The 14,280-nt window shown below is 39.7% G+C and overlaps 1 protein-coding gene and 1 long non-coding RNA gene across 3 annotated transcripts in view; one reads left to right on the top strand and one right to left on the bottom strand.

The window, feature by feature from the left end:
- Window positions 1-14,280, top strand: part of loxhd1b (lipoxygenase homology domains 1b) — a 32,237-nt gene that overhangs the window by 13,183 nt on the left and 4,774 nt on the right. Inside the window, exons 20-37 of one of the 2 annotated variants that reach the window (XM_037776794.1) lie at window positions 478-638; window positions 761-1,082; window positions 1,427-1,578; window positions 3,974-4,107; window positions 4,908-5,053; window positions 5,237-5,341; window positions 5,430-5,558; window positions 5,643-5,807; window positions 7,487-7,668; window positions 7,750-7,866; window positions 8,076-8,238; window positions 10,047-10,201; window positions 10,287-10,496; window positions 10,627-10,753; window positions 12,022-12,230; window positions 12,476-12,661; window positions 12,770-12,897; window positions 13,681-13,798. In XM_037776794.1, the coding sequence (XP_037632722.1) occupies window positions 478-638; window positions 761-1,082; window positions 1,427-1,578; window positions 3,974-4,107; window positions 4,908-5,053; window positions 5,237-5,341; window positions 5,430-5,558; window positions 5,643-5,807; window positions 7,487-7,668; window positions 7,750-7,866; window positions 8,076-8,238; window positions 10,047-10,201; window positions 10,287-10,496; window positions 10,627-10,753; window positions 12,022-12,230; window positions 12,476-12,661; window positions 12,770-12,897; window positions 13,681-13,798 (2,909 nt within the window). Of the gene's footprint in view, window positions 1-477; window positions 639-760; window positions 1,083-1,426; window positions 1,579-3,973; window positions 4,108-4,907; window positions 5,054-5,236; window positions 5,342-5,429; window positions 5,559-5,642; window positions 5,808-7,486; window positions 7,669-7,749; window positions 7,867-8,075; window positions 8,239-10,046; window positions 10,202-10,286; window positions 10,497-10,626; window positions 10,754-12,021; window positions 12,231-12,475; window positions 12,662-12,769; window positions 12,898-13,680; window positions 13,799-14,280 lie in introns of those variants that run through there. The other variant, XM_037776795.1, reaches the window with a different exon arrangement.
- Window positions 6,116-7,892, bottom strand: LOC119492388. The gene is made up of 3 exons (XR_005207766.1): window positions 7,694-7,892; window positions 7,476-7,599; window positions 6,116-6,912 (listed from the first exon to the last, which is right to left on the bottom strand). It is a non-coding gene; the product is annotated as an uncharacterized LOC119492388 (long non-coding RNA).

Raw genomic sequence — 14,280 nt, 5'->3', positions numbered from 1 at the left:
GAATCGACTATCGTTCTTTGACACAGTGGGTGTGCTTTCGTTCTTCGGGACTTCACTGTCGGTCCATTTGCCCTTCTTTTCTTCCATTTATTTCGTTACAAGCTATTGTCTGTCTTTTTTGTTGTCTGTTGATTACAAGACTAACGGGTTTTTAAAGATGGTGGTTGCCGGTACTGTATTGGCTCATGTGTTTGACCAATTACTGTACACTTCCATCACTCATGTCATGTCACTCACGGCTCCTCTTGTGCTGAGAGAGTACCTACTCTGAAATAGGAGCTAAAAAAGTCCCTCAAAACAGCGTTCTAATAACTATGATCATTCCTATTTCTTGCGGTGCGGACACACTTAAAAAGGGGGGTTCTTAGAACTTAGTACTTAGAACTATGAAAGAGTTCCTCCTGTCTGAAAACGCCCATTTACTTAAGGAATATTGTCAAAATTTGTGCTGACCATTTGTCACTGTGTATTTTCCAGTGATTAACTATGAGGTAACAGTAATAACTGGAGATGTGACGTTTGCTGGCACCAACGCCAGAGTGTTCATCCAGATCTACGGGGACAAGGGGAAGACAGAGGTCATCAGACTCGAAAGCAGATCCAACAACTACGAGCGAAACGCCACAGAAATATTCAAGGTATCAGAGTTTGGATTTCGTGCTTTCTGTGGCTCCAAAATGCATCTCAGTAGTTAAATCTGAATGCCAAAGAAAAATGTTAATGTTACATTTTGAGTTGAAACATTGCAACTGTTCCTCAGATAGCGGCTAAAGATGTGGGGAAGGTCTTCAAGATCCGCATTGGTCATGATGGCACAGGGATCGGATCTGGCTGGTTCCTGGAGACGGTGGATGTCAAACATCTAATCATGGCCTTGGTGCCCAAGGAGAAGAAAAAGGAGGACAAGAAAAAGAAGAAGAAAAAGAAGAAAGATGAGGAAGATGAGGACGAGGAGGGAGGAGAAGAGATGCAGGAAGTAGTGCTGACTTACCATTTCCCCTGTTCTCGCTGGCTGGCCGGAGGAGAGGAGGACAGCGAGCTGGTGGTGGAGCTGCTGCCTGAGGATGCAGAGGAGCTGGAAAGTAAGAATTAAGTATAAAAACCATGTATACGGCACAATTGAAAACCAGAACTACATTTTTTTTTCTAATATTTGAAACATACAGTAATTACTAACCCCAAAATAGTTTGAATAAATACCACCCACAGCTCAGGGGAGCTGGTATTTATGCACAGATGAATTCAGGAGGGATGGATAACTCATATACAACTGAATTCACTGTTGCATTTTATTCACACATATTTATATCTTGTACTTGGTGTTGATGTTGTAGACATGCATGGTTTGATTTGACACAGTTTCCTGGCCGACATATGCGACAGGTTAAAGAGGTGTTAGTAATTCATCCCTTGTATTGTCTGACAGTCAACACCTATGAAGTGTGCGTCTTCACTGGTGACACGCAGGGAGCGGGGACCGACGCCAACGTCTTCATTAATATTTATGGGGAAAACGGAGACACCGGAGAGCGCTATCTGAAGAACTCTGACAACCTCAACAAATTTGAGCGGGGGCAGGTATGATGTGTTAAACAAAGAGAGGGACTCTACTTTTTAAATCAGCTAAAGATAAAAGGAAGGAATACAATGAATTACATTTTTAAAAATGAATTATTGTACACAGAAAAAATGCTGAGAAAAAGGAAAAAAAAGGAAAAACACCTTATGTATATTAGGCTGGCTCACATTTTTCCAATTATTCTTTCATTTACTTATAGAAATACATAAATCAGGAGCATAAAAAAGCAACAAGCCATGGAGTAATTTCCCATCTGACAAGTGTAGAAATGTTTGTTTGTGCCTGGATCTCAAATATAAAAACATATTTAATGGGGGTTTTACAATTTGACCCCTTTTCCTGGAAGTGTATCCTGCTGAAAATTAACTATCGGAGAGACAAAGACTCAAGCACTTCCACGCAACATGAGCCTTGCACTGAGGTGTGGGGTGGGGGTGTATTCTGGTAGGATTACAAGCTCTCCTGCAGGCAAGCCAGCTGTGACTGAGAGGAACTGTGAGGAGTCCTCTGTGTCATTGAACCTGTCCTACTTTTACTCATTACTTAATCCAAACCTGTGAATTATTCATCTCTACATTACACCTGGCTCTGTAGGAACACACACCTTGTGTCACAGATCAAAAGCAACAATAGTCGTTTGTCATTCAAACGACCACAGATACTGTATTTACTGTACAGTAAGCAAGAAAATTCTGATTAAATTAATCAATCACTGAAATTACAATACTGTTACTACAATTCTGAAAGATGTATTTGGATGGCATAAAGGGTCATTGTGTAACATTTAGGGGGATATAATGGCAGAAATGGAATATGGTATTGATAAGTATGGGGGGTTTTTGTGTATAATCGCCTGGAAATAAGAATCGTTGTGTTTTCGTAATGATCCGTTTATATCTCCATACGGAGCGGGTCCACTTCATGGAAACGGTCGCCATGTTTCCCAGTAGCCAAGAAGGGACAAACCAAACACTGTTTCTAGATAGGGACATTCACGTTTTCAAGTCGGCCATTGAGTTCTCCTGCACCCTTAACACACGGGAGAAGTTTCAGTTGGTTGCAATCTCCAACCTCATCGTTAGAAGCCGGCAAATCCTGCACACTGCACCTTTAATATACAAAGTTGAGATTGAATGTTCATTCTTGTTCTTGGAAACAATAAATCAATCTGCTGATGAAATATCACAAATATTGTCTGTAGTGTAGATTGTCCCCATCACCATGTGATCGCAACATTCCCAGTTTGATTCTAGCTGGGGTCATGTGTTACATTCAGCCTTGTACTTTCCTTGAGTATTTCCCTTTTATGATAATTTATACTTATATTTTACTGTATTTTTGAGGGAACTACTGTACTTTTTACTCCACTACATGTATTTGATAGCTATAGTTACCAGTTATTTTGCAGATTCAGATTTTTACTTACACTAATGCAATCCAATCCATGCTGCCATAAAGTCTGAAGCCTATAATGTTTACTTTTTGTTGACACTGTCAAAGAGGTTTTAATTCATTGATGTTTTAACACTGAGGTCATAGTTAGTGGTGTTGCTATACTCATGGATGTATAACGAGAACTGGATACAGCATTCGAGGCAGGCTCCTGTTCATTCCTATGAAAGCTGTTCAGTGGCGCATGAAGCAAAAAGCAGGTGCAGTAGTGTTTACTTTAACTCCACCTCCCAGCCCTCGGTCCAGCCTCGGTCTGGGTCTCATTCACATGAACGGAGGAGGGGAAATGACTCGGCTACTAGTGCATTTTACAACTTTTAGGACGTAATGATTTATATAAGGGATATTCAAGTGTTCATACTGGGAAGTTGATTTACCTAATTTACAGACATCTCTTTCCCAATGTAAGTCTATGAGAAAAAGTATTTTTGGGCCCAATGACATCAGGTGATGGACACAGAAGTTGTAATTCCACCGTTTGGCCACTATGTAAAATTTGTTTCAACGCCCGGCGCTCTTCATGGGGGCTTTGTTGAACTGGACTGCATCATTTTCAGATGTGTTTCTAATATTCTGCCCCCTAAGAAACGATAAGACATGCACATCCAGTGTCCGATAGGATGGGTGCAGGATCAAAGAAATATCTAGCAGAATTAAAAAAAAGATAAATCTGCACATCAAGTAGCTCCTTTAAGAAGGATTTTTATTCCTGTGTAACATTTCGAGCACCAGACTCTAAAACCTTTTCTGACGGGAGCTACTTGTTGTGCAGATCTATCTGTTTTAATTATAATATTCTGACAAAAAAAATAGAAACACCTCTCAATATAGTGTAATCCAGTATGTCACCACATTTAACTATGATCTCAGTAATAAACATATAATTGTATTTACATATTTCTGACAATGTTGAATAGTAACTCCGGTTGCTGTATTTTGCAGGAGGATGTTTTCATCGTGACAGCTGCTGATCTGGGTCCTCTGAAGAAGCTACGAATCCGTCATGACAACACTGACTCTTATTCGTCTTGGTACCTGGATCGTGTTGAGATAGTAGACACAAAGGATGACACGACGTAGGTGAAACCAACATACAGTTTGCATGGATTTTGTTCAGTTTTTCAATTATCAAGAGGAAAGATCTCACTGTACAGTAATATTTCATGTATGTCAGGGCTCCAGACTAACTTTTCCTGCTACCAACTTTCTCATTTGGTCGCTTTATTATGAGTATATGAATACAGTGAATTAAACCACCCAACAATATAAAAAATGAATAAAATTCGCTCTATTGCAGCCAGCTACAACATTGAAATGCATCTTACATGTTACTGCATCAATAATAATAATAATATAATATAATATCTAATAATGTAACAACTAAAGAGTCCATTTGGCTGCATAGTGAGTACTTTTACTTTTATACTTCAAGTGTACTTTCTTGATTATATACTTTCATACTTATATGTTGGAGTTTTACTTGTAACAGAGTATTTTTTTTAATTAGTACTTTTACTTACTTTACTTAAATAGTCTTAAACCACGCACATAAAAACCGGGTGCATGCACGTGATGCAAGTCACTCAAGAGTGAGCGGAGAAGCATCTTTGCGCAGGTGCATCTCTGCTCTGTATGTACAAATGTGGCCCTGCGAGCAGCAGGGATGGAATAGACAGTGGCTGATGTCTCCATCTCATGCACACGCACGAATGCGACCACGTGAAATTTTAACTCGCACACTCTCAAAAAATTATTGTATATGCGACCATTTTGGTTGCAGTCTAGAGCCTTGTCTGTATGTACTGTATACAACTGATAGTGATGTACAGTAATAAACTGTTGTTAGTGCTGATCAGAGGTATTTCTTCTTCTATAGGTACTATTTCCCTTGTACCCGCTGGCTGGCAGTGGATGAGGACGATGGACAGATAGCAAGAGAGCTGGTTCCTGTAGACGAGGCATTCATGAAGAAGGATGAGGATGAGGAGGGAACAGGCGCCACTCTGGGACTCGAGCAGAAATGTAACACACTTTCAAAGCTGGCTCATGTCTTAGTAGAGGGACGATATAAAAGGGAGGCCTGCTCAAGTATTTATCTGAGTGCTGGTGAAACATGCAGGTGTAGACGAGAGCAAAGAGGGACTCATGCATTAGTGTGAAGATGAAAAGGATTAAGTTACTTACTTGTTAAATATGATCTTTCAGCCATGTCCACTACATATACTCTCAAAGTAAAAACCGGAGAGAAGGAGTACGCTGGAACTGATTCCAACGTCTATGCCATCCTTTTTGGTGAAAATGACGACACAGGTATGATAGCTCACCAACCTGGCGTTGTTGTGGTGGCCTCATGCTGTATGTTATGTTAAATTAAAAAACATTTTGATGTCACTCACAGGAATCATCAACCTGAAGGCTTGTAAGAACTATAAGAATAAGTTTGAACACGGGATGATCAATGAGTTCACTGTGGAGGCGGTGGATTTGGGCGAGCTGGAAAAGCTTCGAATTGGCCACGACAACTCAGGTGGGGAAAGAAAAGGCTCTACAGATCAAAAATAAGCAGTACACTATATGAAACGGAATAACGCAACTGTTTTCTCTCAATCAGGGGGTTCATCTGGTTGGTTCTTGGACTGGGTCGAGGTTGACGCCGCCTCACAGGGTCAGAGACTACGCTTCCCATGTGGCCGCTGGTTGGATCCAGGAGAAGATGATGGGGCACTTGTGAGGGATCTTTATCCTGCTGATTTACAGACTGAACTCTACATGCCATGTGAGTGAACAGCTGTGGAAGAAGTACTCAAATCCATTAGCGAAAGTAGCAATGCGCTGATTGAGAAAGTGCTTTATGCAAAGTTTTGCTCATGAAAGTGTGGAAGCATTAGCAGTAAAACGTATTTAAAGCACTCTATCTGAAGAAGAGAGCTTTGACTCTTTAGTAAGTGTTATAATGTCGCTGTTGTTGCCTGCCTTTTAAACTTAGTACTCAGCTTCTTGACTTACACATGAAGGAGTCCAAATCACAACGCTGCAGTCGTAGATACTAGAGTTTTATTTTTATTTCTATTTTTAACAAAAACAACCTTGCAGATTATACTGTGAGGTCAAAGACTGTACCAATGTCACGCTCTACAGTACACACTCAACAACTACTACAATAAGGGGTGGGCAATATTGCCAAAATCTTCTATAACTTTATATGTCATTTTATATCACTTTACGGTATATATCACAGTACAGTAATTGTTCTGTAAATTCAGTTAAAAGTTTTAAAATAACCATACTGTACTTTATCACATTTCATTATATTTTCTTTTAGACTCAAAACAGTTAAACTAAACTTCCTTCAAAATGGAAGCTTTAAGGTTCCTGAGAACAATAATTTCAAGTGTTACAGGTGTTAAGGTTAACAGGTATAAAAATCACACAAATTTATATTTTAGAGTATAGCAAAAGAAAAAAAGACATCACTTTTTTGCTCATCTTTCATTTGAAAAAGCAGACAAAACCCTGTCAGAATAAACTACAATGTGCAAATGTCTGGTTAATCATGTAACCAGAGTTTTTCCTCATCTTGGGTTAGTTGGGATGCTTCCTCCTGCTCTACTTGATTCTCCTCCTCTCCTCCTCCTTGTCTGCCCAAATCACGTTACCTTGCCAGGCAGCTGGATTATATCATGAGATTACATGATGATTGCAAAATCACGCGAGAATAGCTACTGCTGTGGAAACGGTATTGCCAAATCTCTACCGGTGGACACATTTCTACCATCGCACGATATTTACCGTCCTATAGCCCAACCCTAACTACAATCTTCATGCTTGCTCCAGTAAACTCCACTTCCTTCTACAGCAGGTGATTATCATCATCTAATTAACTGTAATAAATCCAAAAATCACAAAACAATTCAATAAGTATCTTGACAAATATAAACTTAACAATTAACACAAAAATGACTCTAACCCCTAATTGCTTCTTACATAGCAATTACCATTTATCTTATTACATTAGATCATAATGTAACTAAAGCCATCAAATAAAAACAAGAAAATTTATCAACAACATGTGAAATATTTCTCGCTTTACAAAATGTAAATGCCCATAGTGCCAATATACCATCCTCCATATCAGTGCTACAGAGCTCCTGAAGTACTCAAAATATGATATATATTTTCATCTTGTTTACTTTAGATATTAACTTGTGCTCACAAATTATTATCATGGGCCTACATACTGTATATTGTGTTGTGCATACAAGACTTGGCAAAACAAATTTTAAATTCGGGACTTTGTGGGTTCTGTAAAGTGCCAAAACTGTACTTAAGTTCTCAAGTAACTGTAGTTTGTGACTTTTCGACTCTCTAAGTCTAAGCATGTCAATCATATTGTTAAATTGTATATTTATATCTTCTACTTGTGTCAACCAATCAAAGCTCTCACCTTCTCCTCAGTTGTGCCTTATGAGATAAAGATATACACCAGCGATGTGTTCGGAGCGGGAACAGACGCTGATGTGTTCATAGTCTTGTACGGACAGAAGGGAGTGTGCACGCAGCAGAAACACCTGTGTGTCAACAAGAGAGAGAGACGTCTTTACTTTGAGAGGGGGGCTGAGGACATGTTTATTGTGGAGGTGAGTTTGTGGATTTGGACCGTACATCCTTTAAGACTGCGGCTTCAGCTCTGTAAACACTGTGTGTTGTCTCTTTCCCAGCTGGAGGATGTCGGTGAGGTTATAGAGAAAATCAGAATAGGACACGACAACAGGGGCACCAACCCAGGATGGCACCTCGACAGAGTGGAGATCAGACGACAGCTCAGGAAAGGAAAGGTAGTAAAAATCCACTTGAGATTACACTTGCATAGATAAGCGCATCATTAACGGTTTCCTTGTCTGTGCCTCATTAAATTATTAACAGATTAATAATTTAACACCTTTTGGCTCACACATCTCTCAGAGTTAGATATACTCTCCTTCAGTCTCAGGCAGACACAGCCGGGCCCAGTTTGGGGATTTGTTTCTTTTTTTTTCAATGGCAGGGTTCAGAGACGACCATATTCCCATGTGAGTGCTGGCTGGCCAAGTCTGAAGATGATGGGGAGACGGTGAGGGAGCTGGTCCCCTCGGACATCATCACAGAGAAGCTCCTCAGGGATGGGAAGCTGAAAACCACTGAAGTTGAGGTGGAGGACGCTTTGGAAAGTAGGTTAACCCTGATTTCAGTGCTGGAATGTAACTAAGTACATATAATAGAAATACTGTACTCTATCATGCCACTTTATAAATTTACTCCACTTCAGTTCAGAGGAAAATAAACATCTACGATATGATGTAGATTAAACCCCCCTCCAATGTATTTTGGCATTTCTATATTTCATATTTATTTGAGTCATTTCCTGACTAAGTCGATTAGCCACATTGTTTGCCAAAAAATGTTTTGACAAATAACTTAATTTTGTGCTCAAAGTTAAAAAAGAAGGTTGTTGCTTAAACAGGAATATGACGCACAGTATGACTATAGTAGAAGCTGCAAGTCATACGTCATCCTCCAAGCTTACACAGGTGCACTCATGCTTCTTTGCATCAGCCTGTCTGTCTGCCTGTCTTGTCTCTCTATTTAGTTAGCTCACTTAGTTAGGTGTAGTGAGCTAGCCCAACTTGCATTAGCTAAATGAGGGGATTTCATTTTATTTTTGAGTTTCCTCCACCTTAGTTCAGTGTGTTGTTTATTTTCACAAAGGAATTTGTGTGTGCGGTGAACAGGTGCAATCAAAGCAGTGGATTACACAAAATCCCACCGGCAGAATTAGCACAACAATTAACACACTGACTGTCCCTCTCACTCGCTCTCTTCTTCACCGTCTCCTCCTGGAGATGAATTAAAAGAAAGCAGCCGATGCCGCACGCCGGTGTTGTGTCCGGCCACAGCGCACCACACGACAGATCATAGACATGTTGAAATGCAGTTTTGGTACGTTTTGGAGGTTTGCCGGCCTCTAACAGGTCCGGACGCCGGGGAGCGCACAACTTTAAACTCAAAAGAAAAGAAGAGAAAAGTCCTGCTAGAAAAATAAACGAATCACAGTGCAGCCTGGTGCAGAACTGCATTTGCAACTGTTGTGCTAATTGTTGTCTCATTTGTGGTCTGATAAATAGTAAATTTATCAAATTCAGTGCCACTGGGTTGAAAAACAATTCAATCTGGTTGCCATGGTAATGAATAACATCTGAATATTAACCACACTCCCATTCTCTGTTTGAGAAAGAACGTTAACCAAAAAAAAGGAGGTAATACTGGCTGGAGGGGGGCTTTAAAATCATTAAAATTAGCTCCACCTAGAGCAACTACACTAGTAAAATATCACAACACATAATATAACACTCACAGGCCTGTTTTTCTGCATAAAGAACATTTTTACTTTTGATACATGTACTTTGAAGTACATGTACGCTAATAAAAGTTACACTCATAGGGATGAACCTACAGAGAAATATCACCTGAATCTGCAGTAGGGCTGAACGATTTTGGAAAAAATATCTAATTGCGATTATTATTCTCACTTTCATTGAAAAAAATATTAAAATGATTATGGTGTGATTGTTGCGGAGATCTGTACCAAACAAAGATGTTTTCTTAAGTCTGTAGAATATGATGTGTAGGACAGATCATCTCTGCAGCACCACAATATTTAATTTCATATGGTATTTTGACACACATATTGCGCCTCCTTCAGTAGGCCATAATTTCAATTAATCTGTAGCTCCCCTTGGTGTTGTGGAGCTTTATAGTGAATATCAGTTAATTGTTTAGCCTAATTAATATACTGCATGAACACTGACATACTGTTTAATTGGAAGCTCAATTCAATAGTCATGTCATTCAATAAGCATGAAAACTTAAGTACACACCAGAAATGTCCAAATCATCTTAATTTTCCATAATTACAAATCTGTGAGCGACCATTGTGTTCATCAACTTAATTGATACTTCTGTTTTTCTTCCCTCACAGCTCACATGTACTCCGTGTCTGTGCGGACAGGTGATATGTACGGAGCAGGAACTGATGCCAACGTTTTTCTCACCATCCACGGAGACCTGGGAGACACAGGAGAGCGCAAACTCGCCAAATCTGAGAACAACAAGAACAAGTTCGAGAGAGGAGAGGTGTGTGAGGAAAGGTGTGAGGCGTGTCAACATCACTGCTGGTGTCTAAAGGTATCAAATGTGTCATATTCTCTTTGCCTTTCAGGTGGACAAATTCAGTATTGAGGCTGTGGACTTGGGCCAGGTGTTTAAGATTCGCATTCGTCACGACAACTCCATGATAGGTGCTGATTGGAACCTGGACCAGGTGGAGGTGTTGGATTTGGACACAGAGGAGGTGTACATGTTCCTGTGTGAGCGCTGGCTGTCGACGAAGAAAGAGGACAAACGCATAGAGAGGACGTTCTTCGTCAAGGTTTGTTACACTTAGGTTATGGTTTATTACTCTGTTCTCTGTATTTTATTTCCTATTAGCTGCTGCTGCAGTAAAATAGGTTATGAGAAGGAAATGAGTAGGTAATTTGTCTGTTATGTGTCTGGTTTAGGGGTATGAAGGTGAAAGAAACATTGATCCAAATTCCAAGAAGATGCTTCAAGCTAAACTGGGGCTGGACAGAAACGCCAACAAGAAGAAAAAGAAGAAAAAGGTGGCAGTGGTGGAAGAGGGTCCAAGTAAGGCCACAAGACTATTCTCTGTGTTTCTCAAGATCATGTTGGAGTAGGATGAGAACAATGTGCTTTCGAAAAATGTCTCAGATCATTAACTTGAGAGAAGGAAGCAATACTATCAGGAAGAATACTCCTAAACCCTGCATGCAAGTAAAAACTTTTAGAAATAATTCAAAATGTTAGCTAAGATTTATCAGTTCAAAGCTTTGTGTATAACTTGAAAGTAACAAATAGTTCAACAGTTTGGGAAATATGCTCATTTGTTTTCTTGCCGAGGGTTATATGTGAAGATCGATACCACTCTCATGTTTGTAAACTAAATATGACACTATATGTGGTTAGTTTAGCTTAGCATAAAGACTGGAAACAGGGGGAAACAGCTAGTTCAGCTCAGGAAAACAAAACCACCTACATTTAAAAGCTCTCTAATTAACACGTTATGTCTTTTTTGTTTACTTTGAAGGGGGAAAAAACAAATGTAAAAACAACAATTTGTGTTTTTTTCAGGATATAATCTTGATATATCTAGGACTATTTCTTGGCCGCAAGTAGTAACTCTCTGGAGTATCTCGCTATGACGACAAGACTTCTGCGTTAGATGGATTAAAAAAAACGAGATACAACGTGTTGATTAGTGAGTTTTAGAGGTGCTGGTTGGGGGAGACAGAGCCAGGCTAGCTGGTTCCCCTTGTGTCCAGTCCAGGGTTATTATAGTAAACTAAAATTGAGACTAAAATGAAAATAAGCAGTGAAAAATACTTTTATTAAACTGAAACTAAATAAAAACTAAATCCTTTTAAGAAAAACTGAAATGATATCGCCTGGGTATTTAACAAATACAAATTAAATAAAAATGAACGGAAATTAAGTTAATTTTTAGTTTTTTAGCTATAATATATCACTACCAAATTTCGGTCAACTCCAACTTTCTTGAACCACAGAAACTGAACGGACTTGACATTCCAGGAGATGGTGCTATGCCGCAATTGCTGCACTTAAGTAAAGATAAGCGTGAAGATTAAACATTATGGCCATTCCTACACAGTTCTCCAGCCATTTATTTTGTATATAAATGTAGCTACATACTTCTGAGACATTATAGCTGGCCCTAACAAAAACAAACTAAAACTAAATATATAAAAACTAAAACTAAACCTTTAAACTAAATTAGCAAACACGCTCTGAAAACTAACTAAAATTAACTTAATTAGATTATTTCCCGAAATGTCAAACTATTAATTTAACTTTAACTATTCCTGTTCTTCCACCAGTCATCCCCTATCACTTCACCTTGTCCACTGGGATGGACCGTGATGCCAGCACTACAGCCAGGGTCTATGTCATCATCATCGGCCCCAACGACATGGAGACGGACCGACTGTGGCTGGACCTGCCGGAGGGAAAGACATTCTTCACAGTTGGCACCATGGAGCACTTTGTCAGTTATGGAACTGACGTAGGGGAGATCAAGCGGGTGGAAGTGAGAATCTAGGACTGTCTCTGTTGCTAAATCTGTGAAACTGTCTACTCTCTGCTGCCTCCTCAAATGCACCGACGTTAAAAATTTAAATAAAGCCATTCTAGCTCAGCAATAATTAATTCTGGCTGTGCCTTCTGGTACCTACATCAAACAAAATCAAACGATATATCAATTCCCAGTTCTACCTTCCCCCCTCTTTCTCCCTCTCCTCCCCCTCCTCTTTCCTCCCACCGTCTCCTCCTCAGCTTGGCCATAACGGTGTCACACCAGAGAGCTGCTGGTTGGTGGATGAGCTGTCGGTTGCCGTGCCAACCAAAGGTATCAAGTACATCTTTCCATGTAAGTGCTGGCTGGCTAAAGACAGGGGAGATGGTCTGACTGCCAGACTGTTCAATGTGCTGGACTCCAGCACGATCAACATCAACCGCAAAGTGAGTCACAGCACCTAAAATATGAAACCTTGGAAAATGTTCAGTTAATACGTTGTATAAAAACAGAGTCTCTTCCTCATCTGTATTATCCATCACTGTGTATTGTAGGTTATTTATTCGGCAACAGTTGTCACAGGTGACACTCAGTATGCAGGGACAGATACCAGCATTTTCCTTACGGTGTACGGAGCTAACGGGAGCACAGAGGAAATGCAGCTGCCCAAAAATGAGGACAGGTCAGTCCTCCAATTACCCCCTGATTGCACTGATCACTTTTCATTAAAGGAGTAGTCCTTGTTTTGGGAAATACACATATTCACTTTCTTGTCGAAACATAAAGCAGCTATCATAGATCATTTATTTAATAACAGTTTCAGTTCATTGTTTAGCTGTCAGGCCCACAACTTTACTGTTTTGGTTTACTTTCACCGCTCTCATAGTGTCGTTTTTGGTCGCAGCCTTGGGTTGCTGTTTTCAGCAACAACAAAAAAACTATGAAAATCCACTGCACACTTCCTGCTCATCACCAAACAGCAGTTAGAAAAAAGCTTGTGAACATAGTGGAGCATTTAGCAGCTAAAGAGACAGATATTTCCCTCAGGAGTTGGTAGAGAGCAAAAAACCAGAGCTAAAAGAGAGAGAATATTGGACTTACATACGGATGCATACAGAAACATGACTCTAAATGAATGATAATGTTGCTTCATAACTGCTGGATGTGTAAATCAATTATCGCAGGCTTAAAAGAGACGTTTGTACAGATGATCTAAAGCTGATGATACCATGAGCTTTAGAGGTGTTGGTAGCTGTTTCCAGTCTTTGTGTTAAGCTCAGCCACCTGGCTGCTACAGTAGCTGTAGCTAGATAGTGTACAGACATAGTGGTATCGATCTTCTCATCTAACTCTCGGCAAAAAAAAAAGCATATAAGCGTATTTCCAAAACAATTTAAGATAACCATCTTACGTCCGAATGTTTTAAAATGCTAAATTATATATACTGTATATTGTTTTGATTTAGGTTTGAAAGAGACCAAGAAGACACGTTCAGTTTGGAGATAGATGACATTGCTCCTCTGAAGAAGATCAGAGTTCGGATCGATGGCTCTGGAAGTCGCCCTGACTGGTTTCTTGACAGGGTAACGTAAAGACTACTACTAGGGCTACTATCTATAGGAGCATAGATTTTTGTAACACCGAAGTCTTTTTATAGGTCTTGAGGAGTACTACTGCATATGTGAAAAAAATTATATAAAGCCTTTTGTGGCTACAGAAGGAACTGTCTCCAAAGTCTGAGAAATTGCCTCAAGTGATGTCTTTTGAGTCAACTGTAGTTTGATCTTCAGACTACAAGCTTGAAGATGAATAAAAATCTTTTGGTGTGGAGTTAGAAAGAAGTCAGTGGACCAGATCTCTGTAGCCCGTTCCACATCTCTGCTTGAGGATAGCCGCTCTAGGCTACATTAGCCACTAGTAGCAAAATACACCTGAATGTCTGACTGAAATGTCAACAGTGCATTGTGGGTAATGTGGGCACCAGGTTTTGACAAGGAAGAATGTTGCGTGGAATAAAAAAAAGACAATATCTCTGGTTCTGCTGCATTGATTTTGATCAATTTTT

The sequence above is a fragment of the Sebastes umbrosus genome, chromosome 8 (genome assembly GCF_015220745.1).
Source record: "Sebastes umbrosus isolate fSebUmb1 chromosome 8, fSebUmb1.pri, whole genome shotgun sequence".
NCBI lineage: Eukaryota > Metazoa > Chordata > Actinopteri > Perciformes > Sebastidae > Sebastes > Sebastes umbrosus.
This window is presented reverse-complemented; position numbering and strand designations above follow the sequence as displayed.